The 17,406-nt window shown below is 40.5% G+C and overlaps 1 protein-coding gene across 2 annotated transcripts in view; it reads left to right on the forward strand.

Annotated features, from left to right (window-relative positions):
* LOC139552088 (fibrinogen C domain-containing protein 1-like) overlaps positions 1-17,406 on the forward strand; it is a 295,950-nt gene that overhangs the window by 44,591 nt on the left and 233,953 nt on the right. For both annotated transcript variants that reach the window (XM_071363492.1, XM_071363491.1), the window contains exon 2: positions 14,615-14,704. In XM_071363492.1, coding sequence (XP_071219593.1) covers positions 14,615-14,704 — 90 coding nt within the window. The remainder of the gene's footprint in view (positions 1-14,614; positions 14,705-17,406) is intronic.

Here is a 17,406-nt window from a genome sequence, read left to right on the forward strand (position 1 = left end):
AGTACATACCTGGGGCCAAACTTAATGCCATCCAGAACCTCTATATCAGGCAGTGTCAGAGGAAGGTCCTAAAAATTCCAGCCACCCTAGTCATAGACTGTTCTCTCTGCTACCGCACGGAAAGCAGTACCGGAGCGCCAAGTCTTGGTCCAAGAGGACTCTAAACAGCTTCTACCCCCAAGCATGAACATGTACATACTACATAGTACTTCAAATAACAGGTGCCCCCACACATTGACTCTGTATCGGTACCCCCCTGTATATAGTCTCGCTATTGTTATTTCACTGCTGCTCTTTAATTACTTTTATCTCTTATTCTTATCTGTATTTTTTGAAACTGCATTGTTGGTTAGGGGCTCTTAAGTAAGCATTTCACTGTAAGGTCTACACCTGTTGTATTCGGCGCATGTGACTAATACAATTTGATTTGATTTGAAGTGCTGACAGAATGGAGAGCTGCAGCCCGTGAAGTTTACTGTTTTTCTTTATTTTTACTCTTTTCTACATTGTAGAATAATAGTGAAGACATCAGAACTATGAAATAACACATATGGAATCATGTAGTAACCAAAAAAGTGTTAAACAAATCAAAATGTATTTTGTATTTGAGATTCTTTAAAGTAGCCACCCTTTGCCTTGATGACAGTTCATTATTACTTTAAGACCTGAAAGTCAGTCAATCCGGAACATTTCAAGAACTTTGAAAGTTTCTTCAAGTGCAGTCGCAAAAACCATTAAGCGCAGAGTGAAGGAAAAGTAGCCAACAAGTACTCAACATATGTGGGAACTCCTTCAAGACTGTTGGAAAAGCATTCCATGTGAAGCTGGTTGAGAGAATGCCAAGAGTGTGCAAAGCTGTCGTAAAAATCTAAAATCTAAAATACATTTTGATTGGTTTAACCATTTTTTGGTTTGATTCCGTATGTGTTATTTAATTGTTTTGATGACTTGACTATTATTCTACAATGTAGAAAATAGTAAAAATAAAGACAAACCCTTGAATGAGTAGGTGAGTCCTAACTTTTGACTGGTACTGTATATGTATGGCCTCCTTGATAGGAATCCTTGTTTATGTGTGTACTATTTACCAGAAACAATGTAGAGGGAAGGGATTATGAAGCTTCTTCTGAAGGGCTATCGTGTGTGTGTGTGTGTGTGTGTGTGTGTGTGTGTGTGTGTGTGTGTGTGTGTGTGTATGCATATGTATCTGTGGGTTTGCGGTGTGTGTGTGTGTGTGTGTGTGTGTGTGTGTGTGTGTGCGTATGTCTCTGTGTTTGTAATGTATGTGTCTCCGATCAATTGTGTGTACACATGTGCGTGTGCTTGATTAAGTGCGTGCGCACACGCAGAGGCAGCAGCAACAGTGATGTGGGCAGCCTCTTTTGAAGGGCCCTCATGTTGTGATGAAGATGTTTTTACTGTCGGAGAAGTGCTGCTCGTGCATTTATATTTCACCAGGAGAATTCAAGCCTGCTGAATGTGTCAAGGCAGGACCATTTGTGTTTATGACTTCATTACAAATGTATTTTTAAAATGCAGAGTGTTTATGAATGTGTGGGGTCATTTTGGGTCCATAGTGGTCACCAGATGTACCGTACATGCACTCTTCTATCCCTCAGAGGTATAAACAACAAACCTGAGAGAGGAACTGGCAAAAAACCCACACACTAAAAAGTGAGGGTTCGTCATGTATTTATTTATTTAGAACATTTATATATCTAGGCAAGTCAGTTAAGAACAAATTCTTATTTACAATGACGGCCTACCAAAAGGCAAAAAGCCTCCTGCGGGGACGGGGGCTGGGATTTAAAAAAAAAATATATATACATAAATAAATATAGGACAAAACACACATCACGACAAGAGAGACAACACAACACTAAATGAAGAGAGACCTAAGACAACAACATAGCAAGGCAGCAACACATGACAACAGAGCATGGTAGAACACAACATGACAACCACATGGTAGCAACACAACATGGCAGCAGCACAAAACATGGTACAAACATTATTGGGCACAGACAACAGCACAAAGGGCAAGAAGATAGAGACAGCAATACATCACGCAAAGCAGCCACAACTGTCAGTAAGAGTGTCCATGATTGAGTCTTTGAATGAAAGATGGAGATAAAACTGTCCAGTTTGAGTGTTTTTTGCAGCTCGTTCCAGTCGCTAGCTGCAGCAAACTGAAAAGACGAGCGACCCAGGGATGTGTGTTCTTTGGGGATATTTAACAGAATGTGACTGGCAGAACAGGTGTTGTATGTGGAGGATGAGGGCTGCAGTAGACATCTCAGATCGGGGGGAGTGAGGCCTAAGAGGGTTTTATAAATAAGCGTCAACCAGTGGGTCTTGCGACAGGTATGCAGAGATGACCAGTTTACAGAGGAGTATATAGTGCAGTGTTGTGTCCTATAAGGAACATTGGTGGCAAATATGATGGCCGAATGGTAAAGAACGTCTAGCCACTCGAGAGCACCCTTACCTGCCAATCTATAAATGATGTCTCTGTAATCTAGCATGGGTAGGATGGTCATCTGAATCAGGGTTAGTTTGGCAGCTGGGGTGAAAGAAGAGCGATTACGATAGAGGAAACCAAGTCTAGATTTAGCTTTAGCCTGCAGCTTTGATATGTGCTGAGAGAAGGACAGTGTACTGTCTAGGTATACTCCCATGTACTTGTATAAGGTTCTTTGGGCAGGATGGTGGTTTTATGTGGAACTACAATAACTGAAAGAACCCTCTGAGTTATTTACATTTTACAAAAGGGTTCTTAGCTCTTTAAGTGATCATTAAGATGTAGGGTAGGTGGCTCATTCAAATATTTTGGGACATGGTTTGCGCACAGCTCTTTTTGCGCAACCATGAGTGAGAGTGTCATTCCTGTTTATCCAATGTGTTGTGTTATGCCATTGCTCATTATATATGGCTGTAGCCAGTTATGGTGTCTTGTGAAAGATTCCTCTATGGCCCTGTTTCAACTCAGAATGGCGGACTACATCAGTCAGTGATTCTCTTCCCAGGATCTCCCCGCTGTTCCAGAGGTTGTTTGATTAAATACATTTGATACATCTGCAACATGCAACTTTTTGGGTGACCTGACCAAATAGAAAATGTATGTAGATCTGTCATTTTCAATGAAAGCACGTCTAAGAAGCAGTAGCTATGTTCTATGAGTGCTATTTCTATGATTCCTGTTCTTAAGTTTTGTTTGTTTACCTTTCGGTTTTGTACACCAGCTTCAAACATTTGAAAATACAATATTTAGGTTTAGATGGTACATTGATTCTCTACACTGCTTGCTTGTTTTGTCACAAACTGAAATTAGATGAACTATTCGAATTTTAGAAACCAGGAAATGGCGGAGAGAGTTCTGCGTAGTGCATCTTTAATGAATACAATAGTCCTTATGGAATTTTAACAATATAATATGGCTGACCAGAATAAAAAAAAATGATCGAATTGAAAATGATCTACAAAGAACCTTTCAGATTGAGAAAGGTTCTTTATAGAACCATTCTCCATAATATAAATATAAAGAACCATAGAAAAAGGGGTCTCTATAACCATAGCAGAACCCTATTTCACCCTATAGGAAGTTTTTTTTTCTCACATTTTGTTGTTTTAAAAATTGGGATTGAAATATATCTATATATAATTATATTTGTCATTGATCTACACAAAATACTCCATAATGTCAAATTAATACAAATTAAATAACTAAAATAAATAAATTGCTTAAGTATTCACCCCCTTTGTTTAGGCAAGCCTAAATTAGTTCAGAAGTAACATTTGGCTTAACAAATCACATAATAAAAAATATGGACTCACTCTGTGTAGATAATAGGGGTTGAAATAATTTGATTATGACTAGCCCTGCCTCTGTCCCCCATACATACAGATTTTTAAAGCCTCATAAAGAATGGCAGTGATTAGTATACAGGTGTCACCTTCATCGTAATGAATGGACCAAGGCGCAGCGTGCGTAGAGTTCCACATAATTTTAATAAACCGAAACTCAATGAACAAACAACCAACCAACCAAATGAAACGTGACGCTACTGTTGTGCACTCAGGCAACTAAATGTAGACAAGATCCCACGAATAACTAAGGGGAAATGGCTACCTAAATATGATCCCCAATCAGAGACAACGATAAACAGCTGCCTCTGATTGGGGACCATATCAGGCCACCATAGAAATACAAAACACCTAGATGATCCACCCAAGTCACTATCACGCCCCAACCAACACAGAGAATAAACAGCTTACTATGTCCAGGGCGTGACAACAGGTTACAATAACAAATTAGACATTGAATATTTCTTGGTCCAAATGAGTAATTATGCTGTGGATAATTTATTAAAGCAGCCAGAAACATCAAAGATGCAGTCGTCCTTCTGAACTGAGCTGCAGGAGAGGAAGGAAACTGCTTAGGGATGTCACCATGAGGCCATTGGTGATTTTAAAACAGCTACAGAGTTCAATAGCTGTGATGGGTGAAAACTGAGGGTGGATCAACAACATTGTAATGACTCCACAATAATGCACCAAGTGACAAATAATACAAATATACTGAAGAAAAGTATTCCAAAACATGCAAAAAGAACATGGCAAGGGGATACACTTTTGGCCTAAATGCAAAGCCTTATGTTTGGGGCAAATCCAACACAACACATCACTGAGTAACTGCCTCCATATTTTCAAGCATGGTGGTGGCTGCGTCATGGTATGGGTATGCTTGACATCAGCAAAGACTGGGGAGTTTTTCAGGAGGAAAAGAAATGGGATGCAGCTAAGCACTAGGCAAAATCCTAGAGGAAAACCTGCTTTACACCAGACACTGGGAGAGGAATTCACCTTTCAGCAGGACAATAACCAACAACACAAAGCCTAATCTACACTGCTGTTTCTTACCAAGAACACGATGAATGTTCCTGAGTGGCCTAGTTACAGTTTTGACTTAAATCTGCTTGAAAATCTATGACAACACTTGAAAATTGCTGTCAAGCCATGATCCCCAACACCTTGACAAAGCGTGAATAATTTTGAAAAGAATAATGGGAAAATATTGCACAATACAGGTGTGAAACTTACCAAAGAATCGCTGCCAAGGGTGTTTCTAACATGTATCGACTCAGGGGGAGAATAGATACAGTATCTACTCAACCTTAGGATCGGTTTCTTTATAGCACCATACAGGTTCCATTTAGAACCTCATGAGCATGGTTCTTAATTGAACCTTCAAAAAAGGGTTCTATATAGCACCAAAAAGGGTTCCACTATGGTTACACGCCAAAGAACCCCTATCTGGTACTAAATAGAACCCTTCTTTTGGGGCGTGCAACAGGTCTGCAATCAAGCAGTTTGGTTCAGGGACATGTGTGTGCGTGCGTGTTTAATGTTTGGAGTGGAGAGGGTGGGGGTTAAGGTCCTAAGCTCTGACATCCATATGAATGGAACAGCTTTTACTCTGTAATCCTCCCATTTCCAGCTCTACCCTGTGTCCTCTGTCTGTTCTTTCATGCATTCATACACACTAAAAACAAATGGTTCTATATAGTGCGAAATAAGCGTTCTTTGGCTTGTAACCATAGCGGAACCCTTTTTGGTGCCCTTCCCTAAAGTTCTATAAAAAAAAATAATCTCAATCTCAAAGGTTCTTTGTAGAACGACACTGTTTTTTAAATTAAATTCTGTTTTAATAGCCATATTATACTGTTACATTTCCATAGATTCTATTATTTTGTTCAGTAGCGAGTTGAGTCAGGTATGCTAGCTCTGGAACAGCTGGAGGTCCCTAAAGAGAGAATTTGAAAAGTACTTACTTAGATAACTGCTCTCAATTGACACAAGACACCATTACAGATTATAATCACACACAGTGTAACATGTAATAGCATAACTCAACAGATTAGATCAACTGGAATGACACTCTCACTCAGAGTTGCACAAAAAGAGCTGGGCACGAACCACATTCCAAAAATATTCTCGGCCTACATTTGAATGATCACTGAAAGAGGAAAAAACACTTTTATGAACTGCAAAGAAATATTGGTGGTCTATTTACGTGTGTGTGTGTGTGTGTGTGTGCCTCCCTGCCTGTTTGTGTATTTGCATGCCTGCCTGCTTTTGTATGTCTGTGTGTGTGTGTGTGTGTGTGTGTGTGTATGCGTGTTGGTGTTGGTGTGCATGTGTGTGTGTTTAAAGGAGACAAGTATTCCCATTTTCCCATCTAGTTGTGTGTTCATGTATGTATGCTGGTCCTAAGTGATTCAGATTCTCTGCATGTTTCAGTATGCAGGTGGTCATGCGTGCAGTGTGAGAGTTGCCCCTGGTGTAGTCGGACGAATAAAAGCCTTGAATCTGCATCCCATTCCCCTCTATTTTGATGGAGGCATGGAAAACACAGTACAAACACAATAGAGGGTGATAGTGGTGCCTGGAACTCATTTAAAACCATTCTCACTGAGCTATTAATTTTACAGTGACCACAAAGTTACACAGAGGGGCCTTCAATTCCTTTAAACCTATTCACATTCAGCTCCTACTTTCACTGCAACAGCAAACAACACAAATAACTCACTTACCGCCACAGCCAGCCTGTCAACTTATTCACATTCAGATCGTGTGTAGGCCTATGTTTTTTATATCTCTATTTCTCCAGTGTGGGCTTAAGGAAAGTGTAGCTAGTAGGTTGTGTTTGTGTGTGTGTGTAGCTAGTGGGCTCACGCAGAGTTTGTTTACTACTAGAGGATGATGTCTCATGGACTATTGAGCTGATGCAAGATATCTAAGGAAAAGGCAGGCGGATTAAAAAAGCCATGTAAGAATTCAGAAAATTCGCCCCAAATACATGCCAACATAATGTAGAAACTCATAAAATAAATCTTAAATACACATCTAGAATATGCTTCAGAATGAAATGGAATAGTAATGTCGCGACCAACACTCCAAGGTCTAAACCATCCCGCTCAAATAAGAGGGAAAAACTAACCACACCTGTTTAGGTTTGAGATAAAGCTATCAGGTATGTTAGACCTGGGGTGTAAATTGTACACTGAACAACACTATAAACGCAACATGTAAAGTATTGGTCTCATGTTTCATGAGCTGACATAAAAGATCCCAGAAATTTTCCATTTGCACAAAAAGCATATTTCTTTCAAATGTTGAGCACAAATGTGTTTACCGCCCTGTTAGTGAGCATTTCTCCTTTTCCAAGATAATCCATCCACCTGAAAGGTGTGGCATAACAAGAAGCTGATTAAACAGCATGATCATTACACAGGTGCACCTTGTGCAGGGGACAATAAAAGTCCACTCTAAGAGTGTGCAGTTTCATCACACAACACAATGACACAGATGTCTAAAGTTTTGAGCGAGCATGCAATAGCCAGATCATTTAATGTTAATTTCTCTGCCATAAGCTGCCACCAACGTTGTTTTACAGATTTTGTCAGTATGTCAAACTGGCCTCACAACCACAGACCATGTGTAACCACGCCTGACGATAACCTCCACATTCGGCTTGCTCACCCAAGGGATTGTCTGAGACCAGCCCCCAGAGAGCTGATGAAACTGTGGGTTTGCACAACCGAAGAAATGCTGAACAAACTGCCAGAAACCATTTCAGTGAAGCTCATCTGCGTGCTTGTCGGACCAGGGTCTTGACCAGACTGCAGTTCAGCGTGGTAACCAACTTCAGTGGGCAAATGCTCACTTTCGATGGTCACTGGCACGCTGGAGAAGTGTGCTCTTCACGGATGAATCCCAATTTCATTTGTACCGGGTAGATGGCAGCATGCATGGCGACGTGTGGGTGAGCAGTTTACTGATGTCAATGTTGTGAACAGATTGCCCCATGGTGGCGGTGGGGTTATGGTATGGGCAGACAAGCTACAGACAACAAACACAAATACATTTCTTCGATGGCAATTAGAACGCATAGAGATACCGTGATGAGATCCTAAGGCCCATTGTCGTGCCATTCATCCGCCACCATCACCTCATGTTTAAGCATGATAATGCAGGGCCCCATGTCGCAAGGATCTGTACACATATCTCCAGTATGTGCTGTCTAAACAGCTAGGCTGTCTAAACAGTGACATGATCAGCCTGAAAGCCTGGCGGAATTGAATTTGAATTTGTGGAATTGTTGGGGATAATATTGCATTGGGAATTTAATTATTGGAATTTACTTAACATTGGAATTGAATGTAATTGAATCTGAATTCTCAGACTGACCTGGAATCTGTGTGGAATTAAATCAAATTTACAGGGAGAGAGAATTTAATTGGAATTGAATTTGTTGTGCAACAAAAGTTTTCCCTAATGTCTAAGGAAAACAAGTTTGGTTCTGGTCTTTGACTTCTGTCTTAGTCTCCGCTATGCTCTCCTTCTAGCTCTCTCTCTCCCTCCATGCCTCTCTCCCTCCCACCCCGTCCCGGTAAATGATATACCCAGGACTGAATGTGTGCTAAGCCTCTTCCTTGAGATTGGATTAGCGAGCAGTAAGCTAAAACTCACCTCACCTCTCCGTGCGCACACACACACACACACACACACACACACACACACACACACACACACACACACACACACACACACACACACACACACACACACACACACACACACACACACACACACACACACACACACACACACACACACACACACACACTCTCACAGCCAGCCTAAATCTCAGTTCATCAGATTGAATCCTCTCTGCCAGGTCCAACCAATAAAAGCCCAAAATATGCTTTTAGGTGTAAATCCCTTCCTGTTTTGGAGCTAGATTAGGTCTAGGCAATCACAGAGCAAACAAAGTCACACCCTCACCCACATCACATTTTAATCCCACAGCCACAAACACAGCGGGGGGCATGGGCAGTGTACTGTATGTGTGCATGTGTGTGTGAGAATGAATAAGTGAATGAATTAATGAATTACATTTTATTTTTGTGTCAAATCGCCAGTTGGCAACCCATCCCTTGCGGGATTAATTGGCACATAAACAAACATTACAATGATTCACAGTGATAATTCTCCTGTGTTCTGCACAGTACACAATGCATGAAGAATGAAAAATAAGTCAATACATAATAGTAGATAATGTTACACGCAAAAAAATGTAGGTTCCTCAAGGGTTCTTTACAATTCACAAAATGGTTCTTTGCTCGTTTAGTGATTATTCAAATATAGGGGAGGCAGCGTATATATTTTGTGGCGTTGGTTTATGCCCAGCTCTTTTTGTGCAACTGTGAGTGAGAGTGTCATTCTAGTTTGTCTACTGTGTTGTGTTATCCCACTTTCTATTATAAATGACTATGGCTATGAAGTTGTTTTGTCAATTGAATATATTAGACGAAATCAGTCAATGGTTCTCAATTCCTTTCTCAGGAACTCACAGCTGTTCCAGAGGTAGCTCCCTTCATTCAATTTCTCAATGAACACAATATTAACACCAATGGCGTTTTTACAATATAATACGTCTGACCAGAATTAAAAAAAAACTGTATAAGTCTTCAAAATGATCTACAAAAAATATTTCAGATTGAGAAATGTTCTTTATAGAACCATTCTCCATAAAGGTTCTATAAAGAAACATAAAAAAGTTCTATATAGCTTGGTGCTATATAGAACCTTTTGGAATGGTTCTTTATAGAACCTTGGGAAAGGGTTATTTATAGCACCGTACAGGTTCTATTTAGAACCTTATGAGCATGGTTCTTTGTTGAACCTTCAAATAAGGGTTCTATATAGCACCATAAAGGGTTCTGTTATGGTCACAAGCCAAAGAACCCCTATCTGGTACTATTTAGAACCATTAATATTGTGTAACACAAAATACTCTGTAATGTCAAAGAGAAAAAACATTTGTAAAACACAATCATGAAAACACAAAAAAATAAGAATATGTTTACGGTACAGCGTTATTCCGTGCTGTACAAAATGGTCAAAGGTACAAAGGTACCTTATGTGTACCTTTGTAGTGATTCATATGTTGATGATGTAACACATATTTGCTGGTCCGTGGTGTGTAATGAGGAGCAACCAGACGCTGCACTTGACACATTTATGAAATTGCTTATTCTAGTTACTAATAAGCATGCACCCATTAAGAAAATGACTGTAAAAACGGTTAAATCCCTGTGGATTAATGAGGAATTGAAAAATTGTATGGTTGAGAGGGATGAGCTAAAAGATATTGCAAATAAGTCTGGCAGCCCAACTGATTGGCAAACGTAGTGCAAATTAAGAAATCATGTGACTAAACTAAATAAAAATAAACTATACTATGAAACAAAGATAAATTATATAAAGAAGGATAGTAAAATGCTTTGGGGCACCTTAAATGGCTCATTCATCACAAAGCCCACTGATATTGTCAACTACTTTAATGACTTTTTCATTGGCAAGATAATCAAACATAGGGATGACATGCCAGCAACAAACGCTGACACTACACAGTCAAGTATATCGTACAAAATTATGAAAGACAAGAATTGTACTTTTGAATTCCGTAAAGTCAGTGTGGAAGAGGTGAACAAATGATTGTTGTCTATCAACAATGTCAAGCTACCAGGTACTGACAATCTGGATGGAAAATTGTGTAATAGCAGACAATATTGCTACTCCTATTTGTCATATCTTCAATTTAAGCCTACTAGAAAGTGTGTGCCCTCAGGCCTGGAGGGAAGCTAAAGTCATTCCGCTACCCAAGAATAGTAAATCCCCCTTTACTGGCTCAAATAGCCGACCAATCAGCCTGTTACCAACTCTTAGTAAACTTCTGGAAAAAAACAGACTTTCAGCACGCTTATAGGGAAGGACACTCAACAAGCACAGCACTTACACAAATGACTGGTGATTGGCTGAGAGAAATTTATGATAACATGATTGTGGGGGCTGTCTTGTTAGACTTCAGTGCAGACTTTTGACATTATCGATCATAGTCTGCTGCTGGAAAAACGCATGTGTTATGGCTTTACACCCCCTGCTATAATGTGGATAAAGAGTTACCTGTCTAACAGAACACAGAGGGTGTTCTTTAATGGAAGCCTCTGAAACATAATCCAGGTAGAATCAGGAATTCCCCAGGGTAGCTGTTTAGGCCTCTTGCTTTTTTAAATTTTTGCTAATGACATGCCATTGACTTTGACATGCCATTGACGCTATGAACGTCACCTACTACAGCGACTGAAATGACTGCAACACTTAACAAAGCGTTGCAGTTAGTTTCGGAGTGGGTGGCAAGGAATAAGTTAGCCCTAAATATTTCAAAAACTAAAAGCATTGTATTTGGGACAAAACATTCACTAAACCATAAACCTCAACTAAATCTTGTAATAAATAATGTGGAAATTGAGCTAGTTGAGATGACTAAACTGCTTGGAGTAACCCTAGATTGTAAACTCATGGTCAAAACATATTTATACAATAGTAGCTAAGATAGGGAGAAGTAATGCCCATAATATAGCGCTGCTCTGCCTTCTTAACAACACTATCAACAAGGCAGTTCCTACAAGCCCTAGTTTTGTCGCACCTTGACTACTGTTCAGTCGTGTGGTCAGGTGCCACAAAAAAGGACTTAAGAAAATTGCAATTGGCTCAGAACAGGGCAACACAGCTGGCCTTTGGATGTACACAGAGAGCTAATAAGTGATATAAATGTCAATCTCTCCTGGCTCAAAATGGAGGAGAGATTGACTTCATCACTACTTGTATTTATGAGATGTCATATTGAATGTACCTTTCTAAACTACTGGCACACAGCTCGGACACCCATGCATACCCTACAAGAGATGCCACAAGAGGTCTCTTCACAGTCCCCAAGTCCAGAACAGACTATGGGAGGCGCACAGTACTACATAGAGCCATGACTACATGGAACTCTATTCCACATCAAGTAACTAATGCAAGCAGTAAAATTAGATTAAAAAAACTGAAAATAACACCTTATGGAACAGCGGGGACTGTGAAGCAACACAAACATAGGCACAGACATATGCACACACACACAGACATGTGCACACACACACACACACACACACACACACACACACACACACACACACACACACACACACACACACACACACACACACACACACACACACACACACACACGATAACATACGCACTATACACACACATACACATGGATTTAGTACTGTAGATATGTGGTAGTGGTGGAGTAGGGGCCTGAGAGCACTCAGTGTGTTGTGAATTCTGCGAATGTATTGCAAAGCAGCAGCAAATGGAGTTACATAATAAATACAAATACACATAAGAACTCACATGGTACTGGTCGGAACCATTTAGGGTACATGTGCGGATAATCTAGTATAATGGTACATTGTTCTGTAGTTCCCATTGCATCCTAGTAGCAGCCTAAGCAGAGAATAGCAGCCTAGTTTAATGCTCATTTACAGTTTTATGACAGGTATGATTTATAGCGGGAAACATGCGTATGTATGGCATGCGCCAATCTCAATGTTTTTGTGTCTGCTCAGTCTTTTAAGAATATATTTAGTGTAACATTTCCACAACATTTATAAATGAGGCCCCTGAAGCTTGAGAGGAATGTAAGATGCAATAGAGGAATGCAGTGCTGAGGCAGAGGGCTCGTAGTGAGGACGACTAGCTACTACTCTGCACTGTGTGTGGTGAGCTTTCTGGGCATCAGCCAAGTGGGTGCCATACATTGTGAAGGAGGAAAATTCCAATAGCTACACAACTGAGGCTGGCTCCCAGAGTAGCATTCTACATGATCGTCAAAGGACATGATCGTGGACTACAGGAAAAGGAGGGCCGAACACACCCCCATTCACATCGACAGGGCTGTCGTGGAGCGGGTCGAGAGTTTCAAGTTCCTTGGTGTCCACATCACCAACAAACTATTATGGTCCAAACACTCCAATTAAAGTTGTGAAGGGGGCACAACAATGCATTTTCCCCCTCAGGAGACTGAAAAGATTTGGCATCTGACCATAAGACTCCTCAAGTTGTTGGAAATATTTACTTTAAAAAAGTAGAAATATGTATTCTTGCCAATCTCTATTATGTTTAGAGACCTGGTGGCGCAGCAGGATAGTCAAGTAACTATGAGGTTGTGAGTTCAAATCCCAAGCGAGGTTGAGTTCCAAGTAATCAGCATACACTCCGCTAACATCTGAATTTAGCTGTAAAATTACGGTAACTAGTTTAAGATTTACCGTATTTTCACAGCAACTAGACAAAACCATGACACATTGTTCTAAAAACGTCCCAGGAACAAACCGGGAACTCACACACACACACACACATACACGGTGGCAGGTAGCCTAGCAGTTAAGAGCATTTGGATCCCAGAGCGACTAGTTGAAATATCTGCAGTCTTGAGCAAGGCACTTAACCCTATTTGCTCTGGATAAAATCGTCTGCTAAATGACGCAAATGTAAAATGTACCTAGACAAAACCTGCAGGGGTCCACGACTATTTAAATTGAATTAATGTAAATGATGACTTTCAAAGTAAAATATTCTAAATTACACTTGACTCGTAGGTTTTCACATGCTCAAATGTTGTCACGTGTAGTTTCATGTCATCACATGTTGAAATTTTGCATCCCGATGTTGTCATATGTATTTCACATGAATTTTACCTGAGATCATGCTCTCACATTTGCTCACGTTGCTATATGTAGTTTTATGTTAACACATGTTACTTCACATGTCGTCACATTATCACATTAACCTCACGTTAAATCACACAAGATCACGTGTTCACATGTGTTCACGTGAAATTCATGTGGTTTTTCCTTAAGGGATCCGCTGTCTGTACCAGCATGGTGTTAGTTTGGTGGACTGAGCTTTGTCCTGAGAGTGTGTGTGTTCTATGGTTCTAGGCGAATTGGTCAGGTCAATGGTGTGTGTAGAAGGTCAGGGACAGCATGTACTCTCCTAAAGCAGTTACAACGCCATCAGCTAGGACATAGCCCTAGCATAATTACATTAAACTTTCTGCAGCACACGAATTGCGCATCACATGCACGCACACACACACGCACGCACGCACACATGCACATACACTCACACACACCGGACACGCACACACGAATACACACACACACACACACACACACACACACACACACACACACACACACACACACACACACACACACACACACACACACACACACACACACACACACACACACAGTAACCTTTTGCAGAGAAGTTAAAGACACACTCAGCAGTGACTTAGAAGGGACATGACATCTTAGTTGGGACAGACAAAGTTATTCCTGGTATCCTCCCTCAGTTCTCCTCCTGTTATGTACTAACTGTCTCTTTTCTGTTGTTCTGTGTGTGTCTGTCTGTGTACTGTCATGGGTTTATTCTTTATATGTGTGTTGTTACTTTTTCATTTAACAATAGCATGATTTTCGTGCTTCATTTTCAATAATTGAGCATTTGTGGAGGTTATAGACCTTGCATTTGCGTTCCAATCGTTGGCCATTGTTTTTTGTGTTAGAGCTAAAAGCGTACCGTAATATCGGCACATCGAAACAACTCCGACAAACACAACAACAACGGTTTGTTTGTTTGTTCCATGCAGACATTCTGTGAGTGTGTACCCAGCTCCTCCCAGATCAAACACCGCTGGTCGGACTCAGACACAGTCAGAGAGACCCCCTCACCCACCAAGGTAAGAGCGCATACACACCTTACCTCTCTCAGACACACACACCTATAACGCAAACACACGTGCAGGCTACTAGACCCACCCGATTACTCTCTTACACCTCAAACTTCTAATATTGTAACCCAACCTGTCCACCGTTAAAATTCTACGCACTGTATCACCCCACTGTGAACCTGACACAAAACTATGTGTTATAGTTCATTTTTAACATGCAAGCAAATCCTAAAATAATGATGCATTATCTTATATTCAGTATTGCAGTTATATCTATTCTTTCATGTGGTGAAATGTGTTTTTGGAAAGATGAAAGTCCTCTAATGTAACTCGTGACTTGTCGTGTGACAAGTAGCCTAGTGGTTAGAAAGGCGAGCAAGCATGAATGTTGACAGTTTGAATCCGGAGTCTGACTGGAAAGATCAGGCGGGAAGTGAGCTGGCAACTTGGAGGGTTGCTGGTATCAAATCCTAGATGCCATCGCCTGCCGTTGTGAACTTCAGAAGGCACTTAACCCCCCAAAATAGCTGCTCCACTGGTGCTCAATGTATGTGTGTCTTTCAGAGAAGCCAATGCTGACTTGGGTCTAATGTAAATCAGTAAATCAAATCACATTTTATTGGTCACATACACATGGTTGGCACATGTTAATGCGAGTGTAGCGAAATGCTTGTGCTTCTAGTTCCGACAAGTAATATCTAACAAGTAATCTAACACATTCACAACAACTACCTTATACACACAAATGTAAGGGAGGAATAAGAATATGTACATATAAATATATGGATGAGCGATGGCCGTTCGGCATAGGCAAGATGCAGTAGATGGTATAGAGCAGTATATACATATGAGATGAGTGATGTACGATATGTAAACAATATTAAAGTGGCGTTATTTAAAGTGACCAATGATAGGCATAGGCAATATGCAGTAGATGGTATAGAGCAGTATATACATACGTAAACATTATTAAAGTGGCGTTATTTTAGGTGACTAGTGAAGGTGACTTGAAGTCGGAAGTTTACAGACACTTAGGTTGGAGTCATTAAAACTTGTTTTTCAACCACTCCACAAATTTCTTGTTAACAAACTATAGTGTTGGCAAGTCGGTTAGGACATCTACTTTGTGCATGACACAAGTCATTTTTCCAACAATTGTTTACAGACAGATTATTTCACTTATAATTCACTGTATCACAATTACAGTGAGTCAGAAGTTTACATACACTAAGTTGACTGTGCCTTTAAAGAGCTTGGAAATTTCCAGAAAATTATTTCATGGCTTTAGAAGCTTCTGATAGGCTAATTGACATAATTTGAGTCAATTGGAGGTGTACCTGTGGATGTATTTCAAGTCCTACCTTCAAACTCAGTGCCTCTTTGCTTGACATCATGGGAAAATCAAAAGAAATCAGCCAAGACCTCAGAAAAAAAATTGTAGACCTTCACAAGTCTGGCTCATTCTTGGGAGCAATTTCCAAATGCCTGAAGGTACCACGTTCACCTGTACAAACAATAGTACGCAAGTATAAACACCATGGGACCACGCAGCCATCATACCGCTCAGGAAGGAGATACGTTCTGTCTCCTAGATATCAACGTACTTTGGTGCGAAAAGTGCAAATCAATCCCAGAACAACAGCAAAGGACCTTGTGAAGATGCTGGAGGAAACAGGTACAAAAGTCTCTATATCCACAGTAAAACGAGTCCTATATCAACATAACCTGAAAGGCCTCTCAGCAAGGAAGAAGCCACTGCTCCAAAACCGCCATGAAAAAGCCAGACTACGGTTTGCAACTGCACATGGGGAACAAAGATTGTACTTTTTGGAGAAATGCATTTCACAAAATAGATGGCATCATGAGGAAAGGAAAATTGTGTGGATATATTGAAGCAACATCTTAAGACATCAGTCAGGAAGTTAAAGCTTGGTCGCAAATGGGTCTTCCAAATGGACAATGACCCCAAGCATACTTCCAAAGCTGTGGCAAAATAGCTTAAGGACAACAAAGTCAAGGTATTGGAGTGGCCATCACAAAGCCCTGACGTCAATCCTATAGAACATTTGTGGGCAGAACTGAAATATTGTGTGTGAGCAAGGAGGCCTACAAAACCTGACCCAGATACACCAGCTCTGTCAGGAGGAATGGGCCAAAATTCACCCAACTTATTGAGGGAAGCTTGTGGAAGGCTACCCGTAATGTTTGACCCAAGTTAAACAATTTAAAGGCAATGCTACCAAATACTAATTGAGTGTATGTCAAATTTAAATCCAATCAAATGTATTTATATAGCCCTTCTTACATCAGCTGATATTTCAAAGTGCTGAACAGAAACCCAGCCTAAAACCCCAAATAGCAAGCAATGCAGGTGTAGAAGCACGGTGGCTATGAAAAACTCCCTAGAAAGGCCAAAACCTAGGAAGAAACATAGAGAGGATCCAGGATATGAGGGGTGGCCAGTCCTCTTCTTCCTGTGCCGGGTGGAAATTATAACAGAACATGGCCAAGATGTTCAAATGTTCATAAATGATATAATAATCACAGTAGTTGTCGAGGGTTTAACAAGTCAGCACCTCAAGAGTAAATGTCAGTTGGCTTTTCATAGCCGATCATTGAGATTATCTCTACCGCTCCTGCTGTCTCTAGAGAGTTGAAAACAGCAGGTCTGGGACAGGTAGCATGTCCGGTGAACCGGTCAGGGTTCCATA

This window comes from Salvelinus alpinus, chromosome 24, assembly GCF_045679555.1.
Source record: "Salvelinus alpinus chromosome 24, SLU_Salpinus.1, whole genome shotgun sequence".
NCBI classification, from domain to species: Eukaryota; Metazoa; Chordata; class Actinopteri; order Salmoniformes; family Salmonidae; genus Salvelinus; species Salvelinus alpinus.